This window comes from Drosophila kikkawai, chromosome 4 (assembly GCF_030179895.1).
Source record: "Drosophila kikkawai strain 14028-0561.14 chromosome 4, DkikHiC1v2, whole genome shotgun sequence".
NCBI lineage: Eukaryota > Metazoa > Arthropoda > Insecta > Diptera > Drosophilidae > Drosophila > Drosophila kikkawai.
The window spans coordinates 1420290-1442195 of NC_091732.1; the positions used below are offsets into that span (position 1 = coordinate 1420290).

The window sequence follows — 21906 nt, forward strand, 5'->3', positions numbered from 1 at the left end:
TCAGTCATAAGAGCTACAACTTCACATTTCTTTTGCTGGAAAAATTGAAGGATTCGGTTGCTTGTAAGCCCAACGAATGTCATCCAAAGCTGACTTATCGAGCTCTGCTAGCTCTGCAATCCGTCGCCGCTTGGTTCTTTCAGAGCACTCTGCTAGACTTATTTTTGGACGTCCTCGATCAGATGAAGCACCGAATTGACTAACAGACACATATTCAAATTGTGACAACCAGTCGAAATTTTGTTCAATAACTTTTTTCTTAATTCGATAGCATTTATTCCATAGTGCAGCAAACTTTTTTATTAAATAAATCAAATAGTTTCTTAGAATCGTTTTCAATGATTTTATAACCATGAGATTCAACTCTATGTTGTAGGTCATCATAGGTTTTTTTAGCCTTATCAGGAATTGAACCTGTAACTGAGCACCACATCTCAAAAATATATAGACGTTGCAACTTGCACCGATATGAATTACCTATATATTAAGAAATAAGTTTTAAAATTAAAAAATGAAATTTAAAAATTCACAATTGAGCAATTGAGACTTCAAAGCATCAACGAATATGACGAACACAACAAAACGCAAAGTATGCGTTAGTACATAAACGCGCATAAGTCGGAAAGTTGCAAAAAGTTGCAGCTGAAATTTAAAACATATACTAAGAAAACATACACAATTATTAATAAAAAGGTTTCATTAAGGGCTGAGACGGGCAATACAACTATTTCTCTATGTTAAATCTATGTATACAAAAAAGTACACCACTCGGCAGTGCACTGATGAAACACTTAATTTAAAACAAAAACACAACATATTATGACATAAAAATTACTCAGTTTTATGCTAAATACCTTCACTTTCAAAATGCATTTTATTTGATTAAGATTGGACGCGATTTAATATATTCAATTAATTTGTTTGTACAGGCTAATTTTTAAGCTTCGTTCACTGCTACGACCACTTGCTTTCTTTGTCTGTCTTCTCTCTCTATTCGTAGCGCGTACGAAAGAGATAGAGCAATAATAATTTTACAGTTCGTTTTATTGCTCTGTTAAGTACTAAATTTAACAGAAAAAGTGACCATATTCAGAATTTCGTTTTTTTATTTTTGGCCTATGGAATCAACCACTGTGCACTGGGAGCCGTCAAAAGACTGCTGCTCATTTAGATAGCTTCAAAACTGACGAACTAGTTTGCATAGAAACAGAAAGCCGAACAGACGGATTTGTCTAGATCGACTCGGCTGTTGATGCTGATCAAGACTATATATCGTTTATAGGGTCGAAAATGTATGCTTCACTGCGTTGAGTCCTGCTGACTAAAATGATAATACCCTGCAAGGGTGTAATAAACAAATTTGGAGATTAAATTGGGAACTATGCTAATAATAATTTACCTACTTTATAGCTTTATAGTAAAATTACAATAAAACCTTTTTGTGTCCTTACCAGAATTTAGGATATGTACACTATCATTTTCCCTACAAATACTTTAAAAGGAATATGTTACGTAAACCCTATTGTCAAAGTATATTTTCTTATTTCCTATTTTAAGCTTGATTTTATTTGCTTGAAAAAAAAATTGGAACAGCGATTTAAAAATGTAATGTTTAAAACAAAAAGCACATATTTAGAAGTTAAGAACTTAAAATTTAATCCTGCATATTGTCTATATACATATATATATATATTTCTCTCTCTCTCTCTTTTCCTCCCACATTTTTTTATTCTTTTTATATTTTTATTGTTTCTATATTTTTAATTTTTTGTATCTTTCTCTTTTTTAATACTTAAAGGTAATAGGCGGCGAATTGCAAGAACGCTTGATACCGGTCCCCTATAGCAAGAACAACACTGATCAAGCTGTAAGCCCTTCAACAATTCCTATTCTTGTTTTAATTTTTCTCTTTTTTTTATCATTCATTTAAATATTTAAGTTAAGAACCCCAAAGCTTAAGAATGAATGCTTGGAAACGTATGTTTGCATCTAAAGTCATACGTAAATACTACTCTTACAATAAAATCTTTAAACAGCCATAAAAAAATTTGTCCTTATGTATCCTTGTCCTTGTATCTGCTAAATCTTGATCTAGAGAAAATACTTAAGGATATGTTGTGTTGGCTGTGCTTATTCAATACTTTCAATATTGTATATGGGCAACTATCTGATGTCGATCGCGACATTTGTACGTATTATAACTAAATAAAAACATGTTCCAAGACTTCAGTTTAATTTTACCAAATTAGAAACCTATGGCTCTTGGCTAGCACTATAAATGGTGCTGAAATCGACTTTGGAAAATGGTTCGTTTTCAAGATAATTTCAGAATTCACTTAAAAAAAAACAAGTTTAAGCACTGAAGCGAAACGTGATGAAAGATTTTTATGCAATTAATTATGTATAGATTCATCTTCATAATGTATTTGGTTTAACTTTAAAATATTAAGTAGTTTTATTTTAAATAAAATTTTTCTCTCTTTCGAACGCTACATTTTTTCCACCGTACTTTTTATGTTTTTATTTTTTAGGTAAATTAGTAAAACATTTCTTATGTTCGAAAGCAAAAGTCAAAGCATAATGCTTCTGTTTTAGAACTTTTTATCACAAAACATATTTTTTAAAAATCGCGTTTTCTCGAATTCTTATCTAATTATTTCGAAATATGTTTTAGAATATGCTAGATTCTGTCAATGTTGATCAACTGGAACACTTCTTAATATGACCATTCGAAAACAAAGATTTTAAGGAAGTTTTGCTGTTTTGGCCGCGGTTGCTGTTTCTGGAGAGTTACCCATATACATACATATACTCATATAACATACAATGTACGTATATTTGTATGGAATAACCATTTCGGTTAACCGAATTAAATTCAGTCGAAGAGATAGCTCTCTATTTCGTTTTGGTTGGAATTAATTTTTTATTTGAAAATTGGATTGGTTATTTTATAACTCTGAGACCCCCATCTTAGTTTAATCTATATTTATTATGTCTCATATATAATGCATGATATTTGAAGACTAGTTTTTATGTGAATGCATTTTATGATCGGGGTTACAAATGCAGATAAAAAGTGAATGAAATTTAAATGGATTACTTATTAGGCATAGATAGCATTTTTTTTGTGTTCGTTCCGTCTGGTATAAAAACTGGGAAATCCAAGTATTGCTCCTAATAAAATACTACGGATATATTATTTATTACTCTATGTTGCATTGGTTCGTTCACTTTATATTCATACATACTACATATGTTAAAACGTGCTTAACTTAAACATGTGTGTGTATTCTTAAACAAAATTGTTTGTGTATTTAATATTGCATTAAATATTATTATTATTAAAAGCCTGACTCACTAATCAAAAAGCTATTCTCCTATCATATATTACTGTAGTTTGTCTAGTTTTTGTCACTGTTTTCTATTTTTTGTGTCTCTCGTTCTCCTCTCTCTCTCTTTTCTTTTTTTATTTAATTTTTTTGTGAATTAGATTCGTGTGGTGAACGCTTTTCGCCAAGGTCTAGATGCCCGTTATGGCGACCATACGAATAATACGTCGCTGGCTGAGGTGCTGCGAAAGCAAGCGATTATCGGAAACGTCTTCCATTGAGTATGCCGACAATATACCCGATGAGCTGACCATACCCGAAATCGATGTCGAACGTTTATCATCGCACAGTCACACTGAAACGGCTGTTTAATAAAAATCATTAAGATTCATCGCACGTATTGGTTGCCGTGAAAGCGGTTGCTTTAAAGATGCGCAAGGTAACACTGAAGCCGCCGCCTCAAAGATTCACCCGGTCACACTTCAAATTAATTGGAATTGACGCATACAAACATCAATACGAAACCTACTCAATTTCTTCTAAAGAAAATAAGATGCAACTTTTTCGAAGAAAATTTATATCGAAAAATTATTATTACCGGGAATACCACCACCATAAACCGCTATGTACATTTATTAATCTCTTGAAAAGCGGTTTAAAAAGATTAAAATGTACTTAAAATATTGATATGCCTACTTTTTCAACACCTTTTTTTAAAGTAATTTTGAAAGTATTTTTCTATTTGTTTGTGGCAACCCTGTGTATATCTTTGTTATTTATTAAATCTTTTGCAAGACACAAAAAAATTAAATCCGGCTTTAAGTATGTTAAAAGAAGTTACTTACCATAATGAAGGCAAATTGCAAGATACTTACTTCTGGTACTTGGAGAATTATTTCCAAAATTGAATTCCTAAAATAAAAATACATAAATAAATTGTTACAAATAAAAAAATTAGAACAAATCGTGTCCAAAAAAATTAAAACTTATATATAAAATGAGTAAATACATTAACGTAATCACATCCTACCAATACACACAAAATCTCGAAATGTAAACGAAAAACACAAAAACCATCAATTATTGTAACTTAAAAAATTTAAAATAAAGTGAGTAAAGAAAAAAATAGAATGCATGTCTATGAATTTATTCTTCGCTGAAAATGACTGGATATTTAAGTAAGTATTGAAAAAATAAAATGTGCAATTTATGAAAAATATTTTTTATTTTATTTTTTGCAATTGGATAATATAAACTTGATTTATTTCGGTCAAATAATATAAATTATAAAACCTAACATGAGGTGTGCAAAACTTTATTTTAAAACATATATTAGGGTTGTCGTCGGTCCGTAATTGTTATCGATAATCTAGTATTTTAGTGATCGAAAATCTTTTCATCTTTTTAGACGGTGTTCACTTCAGGAGGCCCCTGTTCCCCCTCTGCCCATCGAGCTTCTAAAAGCTCAAGCGCTCCCATCTTAGAGCTGGGAAACTATCGATAGTGGCACCATTCGATGTTTTCGATGTTTCGAAAGCGAAATTTCGATACTATCGATAGTATCGTTTTTTTACGATTCTTCTTGCACATTAAAATTATAGAAATTTCAAATATTGGGTGTACAAGTATAAAACCGCAGTTTTTTTTCATAATTTTAGGCTTTATTGCATATATATAGCTGCAGACCAGTTATTCAAAATATTTTCCATCGCTGGCCACAACTTTTTCCCATCTTTCCGCCATCATGTGAATCCCACGTCGAAAAAATTGTTCATCTTTGGACGCGATCCATTGATCTAGCCAATTTTTGACATCTTCGTAGTGTTCGGAATTGCTGTTCACCGAGGCCATGCGTCATTGATCGGAACAAGTGGAAATCCGAAGGAGCGATGTCTGGAGAGTAGGGCGGGTGGGGTAGGACGTCCCATTTCTACGTTTCCAGGTAAGTTTTTACGACCTTGGCAACATGAGGCCGGGCGTTGCCGTGTATAACTTTATCGTGCCTTTCCTTGTATTGTGGCCGTTTTTCCTTCAGCGTTCTGCTCATGCGCATCAACTGGGTCCGGTAGAGTGCTCCTGTGATGGATTCGTCTGGTTTCAAAAGTTCGTAGTACACTACGCCTAGTTGGTCCCACCAAATACAAAGCAGTAGCTTCGAACCATGAATGCTTGGCTTTGCTGTCGAAGTCGATGCATGGCCTGGTGGCCCCCATGATTTTTTCCGCTTAGGATTGTCGTAAAGAATCCACTTTTCATTGTTGGTAACGATACGATGTAAGAAACTTTTTCTTTTCTGACGTTGGAGTAGTTGCTCGCACGTAATGAGACGCCTCTCAATGTCTCTTGGCTTCAACTCGTACGGCTTTTGGATCATTGCCAAGCTTTTTAGCGAAGGGAAATTGATTGCTGAGTCATACCCAAGGAATCCGCGAGTTCTTGTTGTGTCTGACAAGAATCTTCATCCAGCAGAGCCTCGAAATCCGCGTCTTCAAACTTTTTCACAGGACCCGGTCGATCCTTGTCTTCCACGTCATACTCGCCATTTTTAAACTTTGCAAACCATTCTCGACACGTTCTTTCACTTATACACGACTCATCATAAGTTTCTACGATCATTCGACGCGCTTCAGCTGCCGATTTTTTCGAATTGAACGCGAAAAGCAAAATCTCCCGCAAATGACGCTTATTGGGTTCGAATTTTGACATTTTCGTGCACCAACAAAATGATAGACAATAAGAATACACGAACGAGACAATGTAGAGTTTTTGACCGATATTTTAGCTCGCCATTTGGCGTTCCCGATAAAAATTTCTCACCGTTTTGTGAAGATATATACATATATAGATGTAAAAAGGGAAGTGATCGAAACACGCGGAGAGCTTCGAAGTGACGGCAGCAAAGTAGGAACAGGGAAAATAATATTCATTCAATTTTTGGAGTTCAGCAGTTTCGGTTGATATTCAGCAGATACAAAAGCAGAGAAAGTAACTAAAGTTGAAAAGAAAACGGAAAAAGCAGATAATAGGAAAAAAACTTGCAAATTTTAGAAACATATAATATCCGAAAATTATTATAATAAAACGTAACACAAGAGGGTAAATACCCATCTCACATAGATATAAAATATTCGTTTGGATTTTTCTTACTAAAAAAAAAACGTTCGATACCTCGATAGTACCATCGATAGTTTCCCAGCTCTAGCAACGCTCACCCGCTCTCCTCGTCTACTGAATCCTTTTGCGGAGGATTTCCTGACCACCCCCTTCCTGAACATGGTCCTTCGAGCCGGATAATGATATCGTCCTGGAATCCTTTTTCCCCAGCAGCTTTGGTGGTGCCACCGCAAAAAAGATAAGTAAAAAGCTTCCTCCCGTCTCTAATTTCCGGTCGTCAATAGTTGTCAGAAATTTAAATTTCGCTCAACCTGCGTACGATTTCTTGTCAACTCCGAGTCCGAGATTTCCGACACCACGGCAATTAGACAACTTAAAAATCTATATCCAAATCCGATTTTCTCCACATCTATTTGCCTTCACTTCGTTCTGCAACGCCATAATTATCGCCGTTTCTTTTGTGCAGAGTTTTTCTTCCACTTCTTCGGATCCGTTGTACATTTCTCCGTACATATATACATATGTCCCTACATTCGGCCGTACATCAAAGAATAAAACGGTCTTGACATACATATATACATATGTAAATCGGAGCGCATTACTCCTCAAGTTGGTTGGTCATTTACTTAGAGTGGTAACTGACATTCTCAACCTTTAGCCGAACAATATATTAAAAAAAAAAAAAATAATAAAACTAGTGAACGTGTGTTTCAAGTCGCGCGCCGCGGCATTGAAAATTGTACAGTTCGTGTTGCCGAATTCGGCCCCCTACCCGAGATTTTCGTCCTATATCTTCGTTCACTGTATGTTTCCCGCGGCCTCGATATTTTCTTGGAAACAGTATCTTCAAATAATACAGTCCACTCCGCGACGCTCTACTGTACGTATTATGCATGCCAATATATAAATATATTTTCTGCCTCCAATACTTTTGTACGCTCTCACAACTCCTTCCAATTAACGGGCTTCCACTGTACAAAATATATGTTATGCCTTGAATACAGAAACAAAAACTATATTATTAAAAAAATATGTAAAATTAAAAGCGAGAGGAAATAAATAACATTTAAAAATCTAAAGCCCAACCTAATCCACACATCGGTTGACAGTGTTTTTTTCCTCTCGACTCCCGATTTAGCAACCGCTTTTTTCGTTCGAGACAAGAAGCAAGGTTTTAATTAATTATTAATTATTTAATTGATTAATTAATTCCGCCTTTCCGACCACAAAATAAATAATTAATTATTATTTGCCTAAATAATAATTTGTTAGGTTAGGTTAGACCGGACAGCCATCGAGGGGCCACACATAGGCCAATATGGCCCATAGCTATCCGGGGAAACTCCTGGATGGACCTAGAGACTGTTTATGCGGGTTTAGAGATCCTTGAATATGAAGGTCATCTTCTATCATCTTCTAGCGATGCCAGAACTGGAGAGCCTAGGTATCTCATTCTTGCCCTCGTTAGGGCCGGACATTTGCAAATGAGATGCTCCAAGGTTTCGATTGCCTCGGATTCATCACACATCCGGCATTTGGCGTTGTCGGTAATACCAGCTTGACTGCATGTGCAGCAGACAGGCAGTTACCTGTAAGAATACCCACTAACATTCTGCATTCTTTCCGCGGAAGATGCAGCACGTAGTGAGTGAGTTTCTCGTTGTGCTCTTTGCACATGATTTTTGATATTCTGCAGGTTGCGGAATTACTCCTCCACCTGCTTTTTGCGCTTGCGTCAGCCCGTCTCTCTAGCTCGCTTTGGAGCGTTCTTAGGGAGATAGGGACGTTTTCTGTTCTTTCACTCGCCAGTCCAACGCCTTCCTTTGCAAGTTTGTCCGCGGTTTCGTTAGCGTCTATGCCTTGGTGGTTGGGAACCCAGTAGATTCTCACTGACAGTCGGATTTAGGCTATATAGTGACTTCCTGCTTACCAGTACATTTTTGGAACTGACCGCTGATGTTTGCATGGATCTTATCGCCGCTTGACTGTCTACGAACAAATTGACCGCCTCATGTGGACGGTTTATGCTCTGCGCAAGCTCTGCTGCTTTCCGGATGGCGAATGCTTCCGCCTGGAATATACTGCAGTAGCTTGGTAGCTTATACGACAGCCTCATTTTAGGGTCTGAACAGTATATGCCCGCTCCAACTCCTCCTTCCATCTTGGAGCCGTCGGTGTATATATTGAGGTATTGGTCTTGGCATGACTTCCAGTCATTTGGTCCAATGAATACTGTTGTGTTTACATCCGGGCACGTTCTGGGTATCATGTAGTCAGATGTACAACTCATGTCTCGACCAATTGAACTGTGCCCGAATTCTTGTAGCAAAAAGTTTCCTGATGCAACCAGACGTTGTGCCGCCTTTCTTGCTGGCAGTTTCGCTTGGATATCTAGGGGATATATACCGATTATGGTTTCGAGGGCTTTGGTGGGGGTTAACCTCAGCGCCCCTGATATGCAGAGCAGTGCCTGCCGCTGGGTTCTCTCCATAAGCTTATTATACGTTTTCTTCTCCATGGCTTGCCAGCACACTAAGACTCCATACAGCAGAGTCGGACGCACCACCGATATGTAGACCCAATGCATTAGAGCGGGTGAGAGGCCCCATGTGCTGCTAAGCATCTTCTTGGATGCATATAGCGCTATGGTGGCCTTTTTTATCCTCTCTACTACATGGGCTTTCCACGTCAGCTTGCTGTCAAGTACAATGCCGAGGTATTTGACTTGTGTTTTCGGGGTCAGCCTGGTTTTGTTAATTTTCGGGGGGATCCATTGCGGCACCTTGTATCTCTTGGTGAAGAGAATAAGGTCCGTCTTATCCGCATTGATATTGAGTCCTACCTTCTCCGCCCAATCACATATCTCCCTGAGTGTTGTTTCCATGATCGAACTGAGGGTCGATGGACAGACTCCCGTGATAATTATGCTTATTTCATCCGCATAAGCTTTGGTGCTTTCCTCTCGAATCTCTTGATTAGGTCGTCTACCACCAGATTCCATAGGAGGGGCGACAAAACCCCACCTTGCGGCGTGCCTCTGTGCGCTCCTCTCACCATGGAAGCGGTGCCGCAATCTGATTGTACCCGCCGGCAACTTAGAAGATTTTTTATCCACAAGTTGATAGCGTGGGACGAGTTGGTCGCTTCTAGGCGATCCATTATTGCGTCCGTGCTAACGTTGTTGAATGCCCCGGATATGTCCACGAACACTCCAAGTGCATACTCCTTATTGTTTAGGGCTCTCTCAATTGTGGCTACCAACGAATGTAGTGCCGTCTCCACTGATTTCCCCTTCGTGTAGGCGTGCTGGTTGGTCGACAGTTGTCTCCCTACATCGTTTCTGATGTATAGGTCCAGCAGCATTTCCAGCGTTTTAAGTAGGAATGAGGTGAGGCTTATCGGTCTGTAATCCTTGGGGCTCACGTGGCTGCACTTTCCTGCTTTGGACAGGAAGACAATCCGAGAGGTCCTCCATTGGATAGGGATATAGCCCGTGCTTAAACAAGCTGTAAATATTGCGTAGAGCCATGGGGTGATCACCTCCTTGGTCACCTGCAGCATAGCTGGGAATATTCCATCTAGTCCTGGTACTTTTATCCTCGCAAAGGAGTCTATAGCCCAGTGGATTCTACCAGAGGATATTAAATCTTTTGGGAGATGCTCTACTCCAGTTGCTAGGTCCTGGTGCTTATTTGCATCGGGTACCTCAGTGCATCCTGGGAAATGCCCGTGCATTAGTGCTGTTAGGGCCTCTTCGCTGCCCTCAGTCCACTGTCCGTCGTCGCGTTTGAGCTGACTCTGTATGGTTGGCTGCTTCGATAGCAGCTTCCGGAGTCTTGCTGTTTCCGGGGCAGTCTCTATATTGGAGCAGAAGTTTCTCTGCGCCTTGTGTATTTCCTTCTTGTAGTCCCTAAATAGGACTTTGTATTCCTCATTGATGATGTCATCTTTCGCCTGCTGGGCGATTTTGAAGAATTCTTTAAGTTTGTTGCGTCGGAGTGAAAGGTCCTTATTCCACCAGGGTGGCCTGGTCCTCTTTCTCGTGTCCGATATAGGGCATGATGCGTGGTTCGCATCCAGCAGTTCTTTGGAGAGGGACTCTAGGGACTTTTCTATGTCTTCCGCGGATTCTACTATACCCGGAGAGATCGCGAGCCGTGTCGCGATAGTCTCCTGAAGACTGATTGTTTTGGAGAGTGTTCGAATGCGTATTGGAACCGTATGTACTTATGATCTGAGAAGGATGGTCTCTCAAGGACTCTCCATTCTGATACCAAAGTACCTTGTCCCCTTACCAGAGTACATAGGTGTGTTCCTCCCCCACGTTTGCTATACTCAGGTTGGTTGAGAGTATAAAGTCTAAGAGGGACTCACCTCTGTCGTTTATGTCGGGGCTCCCCCATACGCAGTGGTGCGCGTTGGCGTCTGCACCCACGAGCAGTTGCTGGTCCTTCGGGCTGGCTTCTACCAAGCTCATGAGTTCTTCTGGTGGGGCCGTCCTGTCGTGTGCCATGTAGCAGGAAGCTACCAAAGGGCGCTTTTTCCCGCTCTCTAGCATCACCACGGGTAGGTCATCAGAGGTGTAGTGAGACATAAGGTTAGCGTGTAGACCCTTCCGTACAAGTACGGCGGTTCTATTCCTGCTTACCGTTGGTGGATGGAGCAAATTGTAATTAGCGGACTTCAGTCCGGCGATGGCATTGCCTGAGGCTATCCATCATGGCTCCTGGACCAAATTAATTTTTAATTTTTCTTTAATTTTTTGTACAAATTTTAAGTTCTGTATTTTGTTATAATAAACAAAATTGGAAAATCAAATTTGATGTTAAAACAAGAAAGGAAGCTAACTTCGGCACGTCAAAGTTTGTATACCCTTGCAGATATTATTTCATTACATTTCACCTATACTTATTATATGTACAGTTTGACAGTTACAGTTTTGAATTCCCAGCTTTACATTTTCTCTACATCTACCGATCGTTTATATGGCAGCTATATGATATAGTTGTCTGATTTTTATGAAATTTTTACCAAAATTCTAGAATAATAAAATAAGCTTATATCCCGGAGTAGATGAAAAAACGTTGAAAAACAACGAAGTTATTGTTTTTTTCCTATTAATTTCTTGATCGTTCCTATGGCAGCTATAAGATATAGTCGTCCGATTTTCATGAAATTTTTATCTAAATATATATATATTCTAATAAATAATTGGCCATATCTGAAAAATGGTGCAAAAATGTTGAAAAACAGCCAAGTTATAATTTTTTTTCTAAAAATTTATCGAACATTTGTGTGACAGCTATATGATATAGTCGTCCGATCCGGCCCGTTCCGACATATATAGCAGTGAGAGTATATAGAAGACTATATGCAAAGTTTCATTCAGATAGCTTTAAAACTGAGGGACTAGTTTGCGTAGAAACTGACAGACGGACGGACAGACGGGCATGGCTAGATCGACTCGGCTGTTGATGCTGATCAAGAATATATATACTTTATAGGGTCGGAAAGGTCTCCTTCACTGCGTTGCAAACTTCTGACTGAAATTATAATACCCTGCAAGGGTATAAAAAGGTATTACATTTCTTTGTTGCTAATTTCGGGGATGCTTTCCAAAAGCTGAATCACCTCGTCATCCAAAGCAATATACTTCTTCAGGGCTAATATTTCTGGCATTTTCAACTTCTGCTCTCTTAGTAATATTTGTGGGATTTTCTGAGTCAAGGTTCGATAACATCTGAGATGCATTTCTTTTACCAGAATTAAACAAACTCACGCGAGCAGCCACGACCAATTCTTCGCATTTCCTTAACAATGTCGGAAACTATTTGAACTTGGAGATGAGGTTTGCAATCAAAGAAAGCTTTTATTGGGCGCCCAGAGCTACTAGAGACTATTTCAGTTAGCAAAATAGACTCATTTAGCCAATTTTCAATTTGTTTTTGAAAATATATGTGGTTTCTACGGCATTTTTTTTTTTATTTGCTTGTATTCTTCATCGCTAATATTGTTCTCATCAATAAGGAATGAAAAAACATGTCTTTCATGTCACAGTTTCCTTGTGCCATATTGCAAAAAGCGTGCTTCTTAAAACTGACATTGTACCTATAAAATATAATAAGCTATAGGGTAGCAGCTGGTAGCACCTCATTTTGACACTGGACGATTCACAAAAGCTAATTCTATAAACACAGAAAGATTGGTGGCAGGAGATCGTACGGATCACAAGTTCTATTCCACGAAAGTCTGAGGTATGTAAGTAACTTTAACTTTAACTTTTACAAAGCAAAAGCAAACGCCTAAAAAGTGCGGGAAAATATATTTAGGTGTGGAAAGAAAAATTTAGTAAGCTTCACTCGCTCACGACTGCGGACTATTGATTAGAAAAATATAGTAGCATCAAAATAAATATTGCCGGGATTTTAGTTTTCAAAATAAAGACAAATATGAATTAAATTTTAACCTTTAATTTTATATTTATTGCCTGCCAGATCGGCTCAATCGACCACTGTGGAACGGTTCAACAAACGAAATTTTTTTTCGATTTCACCCTGGAAATTGCAAAAGTCTGCAAAGGTTTTGAAAAATAATTAGAAAGAAAAAAAACTCTTAAACCACAATAAATAATGTAGTTTTTCATTAATAGAAGTTATATTTAATAAATTCATTATGTTATTTTTTACAATTTTATTCCAGATTATTTTTGTTCAAGCTATTGAATGGCATTTTATTAAAACATAACTTAAATGCCTATAATTTTAGTAATAATAAAAATAATGATGAACACGTGCTTTTTTATGGAAAAAATATTATACAAGTAGTTACGAACTGAAAATTTTATTTAATATGCTGTTTTAGTACTTCGATATTAAAATTTCATTGCAAACAACTTTGTACATTTTTTGAGCCAATGGATATTTTGAGACTGTTTCTATTTTTGTATTAGTATTAGCGATATCAGTGCAGCCTCCTCTGGATATTTTTGGTACTTGACTGGATCTGCCTATATTTGTTGTAAATATCGACGTTTTTTTTTTTTTGTTATTGTCTATCGGCATCTATGTAAAAAGAAAGTATAAAAAATAATTGTACTATGTCCTTCTTACGACGGCACACGGTAAGATATTCAAATCGCAATAATTTTGGTATTAAACCAAACACAAAACTGTGTCTTTCCTTCAATTAAAAAAAATAGAATATAAATAAAAATGCATTTCCATTTAGACCGACTGTATTTCAAGTAATGACAAAAGGGAAGTGAATGAGAAGAATATGAATTGTTGGCTATACAACAATACAGAAAAGTAGTAAGTGCAAGAAACTAAAAAAAATAATAGTTAATCAACGGCTTGCTTATCTCTCCTCTTACTTTTTTATTAGTTTATTGTTGATACAAAAATCGTAATACAATCATATAAGCAAAAAACGAATAAGTACGAAAAGCCAACACTATGGTCGCGAACAGAGAAAAAATTCTACCTGTGAGTTTAGGATCAAATATTTCAAGACAAAAATAAAAATATGCCGTTAACTAATAATATTCTGTATATTTACATATTAATATAACAATATAAATTAAAATAACACATGTTTTTAGACTTTTAATTTTAGCATCGCGGTAGATCTTTTCTGGAAAAGCCGATATACATATATACAGACGAGAGCTTAAGATATACCATTTGGATCCCGCTAACATAAATATTACATATTCGCCAACTATCAAATAAAAACAGATAAACTTAATGAGAAACAAATTAAAAAAATAAATACTAAATAATTTAAGTGTGGAAAGAAAAATTTAGTAAGCTTCACTCGCTCACGACTGCGGACTATTGATTAGAAAAATATAGTAGCATCAAAATAAATATTGCCGGGATTTTAGTTTTCAAAATAAAGACAAATATGAATTAAATTTTAACCTTTAATTTTATATTTATTGCCTGCCAGATCGGCTCAATCGACCACTGTGGAACGGTTCAACAAACGAAATTTTTTTTCGATTTCACCCTGGAAATTGCAAAAGTCTGCAAAGGTTTTGAAAAATAATTAGAAAGAAAAAAAACTCTTAAACCACAATAAATAATGTAGTTTTTCATTAATAGAAGTTATATTTAATAAATTCATTATGTTATTTTTTACAATTTTATTCCAGATTATTTTTGTTCAAGCTATTGAATGGCATTTTATTAAAACATAACTTAAATGCCTATAATTTTAGTAATAATAAAAATAATGATGAACACGTGCTTTTTTATGGAAAAAATATTATACAAGTAGTTACGAACTGAAAATTTTATTTAATATGCTGTTTTAGTACTTCGATATTAAAATTTCATTGCAAACAACTTTGTACATTTTTTGAGCCAATGGATATTTTGAGACTGTTTCTATTTTTGTATTAGTATTAGCGATATCAGTGCAGCCTCCTCTGGATATTTTTGGTACTTGACTGGATCTGCCTATATTTGTTGTAAATATCGACGTTTTTTATACCCTTGCAGGGTATTATAATTTCAGTCAGAAGTTTGCAACGCAGTGAAGGAGACGTTTCCGACCCTATAAAGTATATATATTCTTGATCAGCATCAACAGCCGAGTCGATCTAGCCATGTCCGTCTGTCCGTCCGTCTGTCCGTCTGTCCGTCTGTCCGTCTGTCCGTCTGTCCGTTTCTACGCAAACTAGTCCCTCAGTTTTAAAGCTATCTGAATGAAACTTTGCATATAGTCTTCTATATACTCTCACTGCTATATATGTCGGAACGAGCCGGATCGGACGACTATATCATATAGCTGCCATACAAATGTTCGATAAATTTTTAGAAAAAAAATTATAACTTTGCTGTTTTTTTAAATTTTTGCACCATTTTTTAGATATGGCCATTTTATATTATTTCTGAATTTTGGTAAAAATTTTATGAAAATCGGACGACTATATCTTATAGCTGCCATAGAAACGATACGGAAAAATAATAGGAAAAAAATTATAACTTCGTTGTTTTTCAACGTATTTTCATCTACTCTAAGATATAAGCTTATTTTATTATTCTAAAATTTTGGTATAAATTTCATGAAAATCGGACAACTATATCATATAGCTGCCATAGGAGCGATCGGTAGATGTAGAGAAAATGTAAAGGTGTGAATGTAAAACTGTAACTGTCAAACTGTAAACATAATAAGTATAGGTAAAATGTAATGAAATAATATCTGCAAGGGTATACAAACTTCGGCGTGCCGAAGTTAGCTTCCTTTCTTGTTTTTTTTTGTTATTGTCTATCGGCATCTATGTAAAAAGAAAGTATAAAAAATAATTGTACTATGTCCTTCTTACGACGGCACACGGTAAGATATTCAAATCGCAATAATTTTGGTATTAAACCAAACACAAAACTGTGTCTTTCCTTCAATTAAAAAAAATAGAATATAAATAAAAATGCATTTCCATTTAGACCGACTGTATTTCAAGTAATGACAAAAGGGAAGTGAATGAGAAGAATATGAATTGTTGGCTATACAACAATACAGAAAAGTAGTAAGTGCAAGAAACTAAAAAAAATAATAGTTAATCAACGGCTTGCTTATCTCTCCTCTTACTTTTTTATTAGTTTATTGTTGATACAAAAATCGTAATACAATCATATAAGCAAAAAACGAATAAGTACGAAAAGCCAACACTATGGTCGCGAACAGAGAAAAAATTCTACCTGTGAGTTTAGGATCAAATATTTCAAGACAAAAATAAAAATATGCCGTTAACTAATAATATTCTGTATATTTACATATTAATATAACAATATAAATTAAAATAACACATGTTTTTAGACTTTTAATTTTAGCATCGCGGTAGATCTTTTCTGGAAAAGCCGATATACATATATACAGACGAGAGCTTAAGATATACCATTTGGATCCCGCTAACATAAATATTACATATTCGCCAACTATCAAATAAAAACAGATAAACTTAATGAGAAACAAATTAAAAAAATAAATACTAAATAATTTAAGTCTAAAAAATATATATTTTTGAAATATTTCTCCAACTCGAAAATAGTTTTCGGTGTGATTTTTCTGTTAACTTTTAAATGTAACATTTTTGAAAAACTATATGTAGGCGCTATGTTGTCTCATAGCTAGTGAGTAAGGCAGCATCGACGGGCTCCAAGCAACTCGGGCATGTTAAACTTCGCATTAACCAATCGTCTATGCAATGGACATGATAAATATGCATGCAGGGCAGATAGCGCACAGTTTCGTCCACGCAAAATTCTGCCATGCAAATTACACATTCTCGAGCCTTTTTCGAACTTCCATCGTATGTCCCAAAGGGCAAATGTTGCATTAAGCCAATTCGCTTTGCCAGCTTCACGTGATCCTCGTTCTCTGTTAGGTGTTCTTGTTGTCGAATGATAGATGGAGTAGAGGTGCTCGTGGGGTGAAATACACGTTGATATTGTTCAACCTGCTGCAATAGCAAAATTACAAATACAAAATATGATGAAGATGAACATGATATATCTATAGTTTCACTTACATGATTTAGTGCCTGTTGTGTTTCGTTGTAAGAACTATTAACACCGTCGTTGCCTCGCAAAAGTGAAATGTCATCGGAAGAGCTGCTTGTTTTCAAGCAATTTCCCATTATTGCCCTTTACTTTTTAATACTTTTACTAAAATAGATAAATAAGTCTTGTAAAAAATATTAATGTGCCTCGAATCAAATTAGTATTTCTTTTTTTTTAAAGGGGGGGGGGGGGGTTAATTTTTTTTTTTTTCCTACTTTTTTATTATTATTTTAAAGGCTCAATATCTTAAGAATATTGTGTCCAAGTTTTACATCGATCATATGAGAATTAACGAAGTTATGCAGAGTTGAACGAAGGTCGTCTGGTGTTCAATGCATGAGAATCACAAAGTTTAAAGCGCTCTCCTGAAAAATGCCATTTTGAAAATCGGTGTACACGATAAATCAAAATTTACTGAACCAATCGATTTGAAATTTGGAACATAACTTCTTTAGATAAATCTACAGGTACTCACGTCGAGCTTTTTTTAATTTTTAATTTTATTATATTTTTTATTTAACTTAATTTTTTTTGGTCAAAAATCGGGGTTTTGACTTCCTATTTTTATAAAAAATCGGGAAAAATTTTAAAAAATAAAAACGCTTTGTGAATACCTCGGGACACTTATCCTTAACCGAATGAGGTATCATTTTTTTAGATCGGATGATTCTGTGGACAGTTAGGATGTACACCGCAAACCAACTTTTATTGGAAGCGACTCAGGAGATTCCCTATATCTCCTCTACCTCTAAATTATTTCTCAATACAAAATTTATCAAAAATTGTTCAAATGTTGTGCTATTAAATGGTATTTACAAGAAAAGTGGGCATTTGTGCATCGAATTAACCTTACCCCCCTTAAGAGTTTACTCTATTCTAATATACATATGTATGTATGTATATACATACCAGCAACATTAAATGATAATATATAAACATATGAAGCTATTAAACTTCGATTATATTTAATTAATCTCAAGTACATTAGTTTCACATTTTGTCATTTGTATGTACATACATATATTATTTACCATTTTATGTATGTATTTGTGTATATTGTAAATGTGACAAATTTATTAATGCTTTATCGAATCGAAGTTTAAAAGGCACAGCTAAAATCGAAGTCCCAGTCTTTGTCAAATATGTATTCACATAAACAATATCTCGCGTAAAAAAAAATAATAATTATATTATTTTATATTTACCTATTCAACAAAAATCAACAAAGCTGTCATGATTAAAGTGACCGTGTTTGGACAATCTTTGGATTATGAAAGGCATTGGATATGAAACAATGGAAATTGGAACATTTTATTTAAAGCACCGTATCCCAGTAAATTTAAAGAAGCGTATTCTCACTAATAATATCCCAGTAAAACTTTTTTGAATTTCTAAATTTTCGTTTTAATTCGCCTTGTGTAGATTTCTGTAGCAAAAGAGCCATACCCCAAATACATTCATACATATGTACATATTAAATGAAAGCAATGTTATAAATTAAATGTTATGTATGAGATTCGTTTTTTTATTTATTTTTTTTTTTTTTTTTTGTCGCGCGGGGTCCCGCTTCCACCTCCCGCCCAAACGACCGAGGGGCGCAGCCGTGTGACGTACGGCACGAATCGCGAACTAGATAGACGCGGTGAATGAAGGAAGAAAAGAACGAGGAAACGTTACAAGAGAACAAAAATTAATAAGGGGAACAAAAATATAATATAATAAAAATATAATATAATAAAAATAGTAATAATTAAGTAAAAACGCATGCAAAATAAATATAAAAAATATAAAATAATGTAACTAAATAATAACTTCGATAAATAAATAAAAACACATGCATAGTAAATATAAAAAAAATAATATAATGTAACTAAATAATAACTACGATAAATAAATAAGAACGCATGCAACATTAGACTACGGTGATACACTACGAGCTAACTCTACAAGTATTAAACTTTTTAGTACAGAAGGGCTATCGCTACGAATTAAGGGGTCTTCGTTATATAAGGGGAATCGAATTCCTTCGACCACCTCTTAATAAAACCGAGCATGCCTTTGGCTTTATTAACCATGCACGAAATATGTTCAGAGAACAAAAGTTTAGGGTCTAAGCGAACGCCTAAATCGTCAACAAGAGATATTCTTTCCAGAGCGCAATCATTTAGCGTATAAGTGGCAAACTGGGGAGTGACACGTGAAAATGTCATCAGCTTGCATTTAGAGATATTGAGATGTAATAAATTAGCACGACACCATGCTTGAAAGTTATTAAGATCCGATTGCAGGTCTGACTGGCAAGAGCTGTCCTTATACTGCAAACATAGCTTAACGTCATCAGCGTACATAAGTACTCTAGAATTCGTTAGAACCAGCGGGAGGTCATTGATAAACAATGTAAATAGCAGCGGGCCGAGGTGGCTACCCTGTGGGACGCCAGAAGTGACTCTGAGGAATTTGGATAGAGCATTTTTAAACAGAACCTTTTGAGTTCTGTTACTCAAATAGCTCAAAATCCATTTAAGAAGATCGACAGGAAACCCGATTAAGTCAAGCTTCCTTACAAGAAGAGAGTGATTAACCGAGTCAAAAGCTTTACTGAAGTCTGTGTAAATCACGTCGGTTTGAAAGTTACGTTGGAAACCTCTAATAACGAAAGAGGTGAGTTCCAGGAGATTTGTAGTGGTCGATCTTCGCCTCATAAAACCATGCTGACATGGTGAAATTACGGATCTGCATAAATGCTGCAAGTGGGGAGTAATTACATTCTCGAAAAGTTTTGGAATTGCCGACAACTTAGAGATTCCTCTATAGTTGCTGGCGTCCGATTTGCTACCTTTTTTGTGGAGAGGAATGATAAATGATTCCTTCCAAATAAGGGGAAATTCTGAGGTTTCTAAAGATAAGGTAAACAATTTCAGAAGGGGATTGCACAGAGCTCCGGCACAATACCTGAGCACGCAGCCTGGTATTCCATCGGGACCCGGTGAGTAAACTGGTTTTACACGATGAAGATCCGAACTAAGGGAGCTTTCGGTTAAAATAGGACTGAAAATTAGGTTCGACTTGGGCAAAACAAAAGAGTAACAATACGTAGTTTTGAAAAACTCGGCAAAGAGATCGGCGATGGCCTGATCAGAGTTTGCTGTAGCGTTCTTGAACGAAAGCGACGAAGGATGTAAATTGGGTTTTCGCTTAGTGTTAACAAAGTTATAAAACTGTTTCGGGTCCTGCGTGAACTGAACCCTACAGCGAGTTAAATAACTTTTATAACATTGCGCGTTAAGCACGGTGAAATTCGACCGAGCACTAAGATATCTTGAATGAACAGTAGGAGATCCAATGCGTTTATAGCGATTATAAAGCCTAGACTTAACGTTTTTTAGGCGTGTCAGCTCTTTGGTGAACCAAGGTGGTTTACTAGAAACCGACGGATAGGCTAAAGGAACACACAATGCAAAGAACGAATTCATGGCACTGTAAAAAATATCCACGGCGGACGCCATGTCAGTACATCTGTAAAGTTCAGACCAATTAAATTGGGAAATCAAGATATCTAGCCTTTGAAAATTTGCTTTACGGAAGCAGCGAACTTTAGTTGCTGAGCAACTCAGATCAGGTTTGGTCTTTACGACAGTCCCCAAATCGATGGTCACTTCGAAAGTAGGATGGTAAGGGTCTTCGGGACGCGTCAAAGGATCGACTCTTGTTAAGTTTACACCTACAGGATCAGAGACGAAACACAGATCTAGTAGGCGATTTAAAGAATTTACGACATGGTTAACTTGGGACAACGAAATGTCAAGCAAACCATCTATGAGGTCATGCTGTGCCGCAGTTTGGAGGACATTAGACGTACCATCTGATGACCAACGAGCTCCAGGTATATTGAAGTCTCCTAGAGTTATTAGTTGGTCTCTATCTGTAAGAATGTTGGAAACAGCCTGAATTGCCGAAAGGTGTTTCCAATAAATAGGCTCTTCAGCAGATGGAGGAACGTAAGAACAAGTTATATAGATAAAACTACCTGGAAATGATAGTTTTACACAGATAAGTTCAATACCTGTGAGATCGTCAATTTGAACCAGTTCGGAAATAAGGGTGGAGTCAACGGCAATTAAAACTCCACCACCTCGCTGGGAAAGACGGTCCAATCTATAAGTTGTGTACTTACCCGGAAAAATTTCGGAGCTGAGAATCTCCGACTTTAACCAGGTTTCGGTAAACACAATCACCTGGGATGCAAACGAAAAGCTATCAGAATATTATTTGGAGATCTTGCTGCGTAACCCTCTAGTATTCTGATAGGAAAGTAGGAGGGAGGTATTTAGTTTTTTGGCACTGCCGTGACGCCCGCAGTCACTGTGGTTTGTGCCGGCCGTGAAGGTCGTTTTTTCTTTATCTTTACCTCGTACTCCTTGACTACAGCGTGCTCGGGCCAGAAGTCACCAGAACAAATTGTGTCAAAAAGATCGAGGGAGACACTTATCTTGAAAGATGAGATATCTCTGGGGTATGAGAAATTAAATTTTTCCACTTTCACACTTTTGGCTTGGGTTTTGCTCCGTATATGAGCTAGTACATCTTCCGATGCGAGATCAGGGGCAAGCCGGGAAACAAATATTGTTTTTAATGGTGGAATAGCGGTGAGGGTCTTTGGTAACGCAGCATTACCGACTTCTGCTAGTGGTTCAGCCCTATTTTTACCCTTTGGAATAGCTGAGATTTTTTTTGAAGTCTGCGGAGTCAGAGATTGAGACCCCGCAGCGGACTCAACTGTTAACACTGGCGGAGCTGCTGCCATTTCTGCCCCGGCACCTTCGAATGCCGAATCTTTAGCCGTTCCCGATCTTAACACCATTGGAGTTGGTGTCGGGGGCTGTGCCGAGGGAGTG

At 36.5% G+C, this 21906-nt stretch overlaps 2 protein-coding genes across 7 annotated transcripts in view; one reads left to right on the forward strand and one right to left on the reverse strand.

Annotated features, from left to right (window-relative positions):
* The window catches only part of LOC108071476 (plasma membrane calcium-transporting ATPase 2-like), a 103191-nt gene extending 98749 nt beyond the window's left edge, over positions 1-4442 (forward strand). For 2 of the 5 annotated variants that reach the window (XM_070287589.1, XM_070287590.1), the window contains exons 14-15: positions 1799-1867; positions 3491-4442. In XM_070287589.1, coding sequence (XP_070143690.1) covers positions 1799-1867; positions 3491-3610 — 189 coding nt within the window. In that variant the 3' untranslated portion in view covers positions 3611-4442. The remainder of the gene's footprint in view (positions 1-1798; positions 1868-3490) is intronic. The other 3 variants (XM_070287588.1, XM_041776718.2, XM_070287591.1) reach the window with 3 other exon arrangements.
* Positions 4443-16198: 11756 nt separating this feature from the next.
* Rnf11 (Ring finger protein 11) lies at positions 16199-18354 on the reverse strand. Of its 2 annotated transcripts, none has more exons than XM_017163210.3 (3): positions 18217-18354; positions 16981-17116; positions 16199-16911 (listed from the first exon to the last, which is right to left on the reverse strand). In XM_017163210.3, the coding sequence occupies exons 2-3, from the start codon at positions 17086-17088 to the stop codon at positions 16564-16566; spliced, it is 456 nt and encodes a 151-aa protein (XP_017018699.1). In that variant the 5' UTR covers positions 17089-17116; positions 18217-18354; the 3' UTR covers positions 16199-16563. The 2 variants fall into 2 exon arrangements, with proteins under 2 accessions (XP_017018699.1, XP_017018708.1); XM_017163219.3 differs by having other exon boundaries at positions 16981-17135; positions 18217-18289.
* Positions 18355-21906: the final 3552 nt, after the last annotated feature.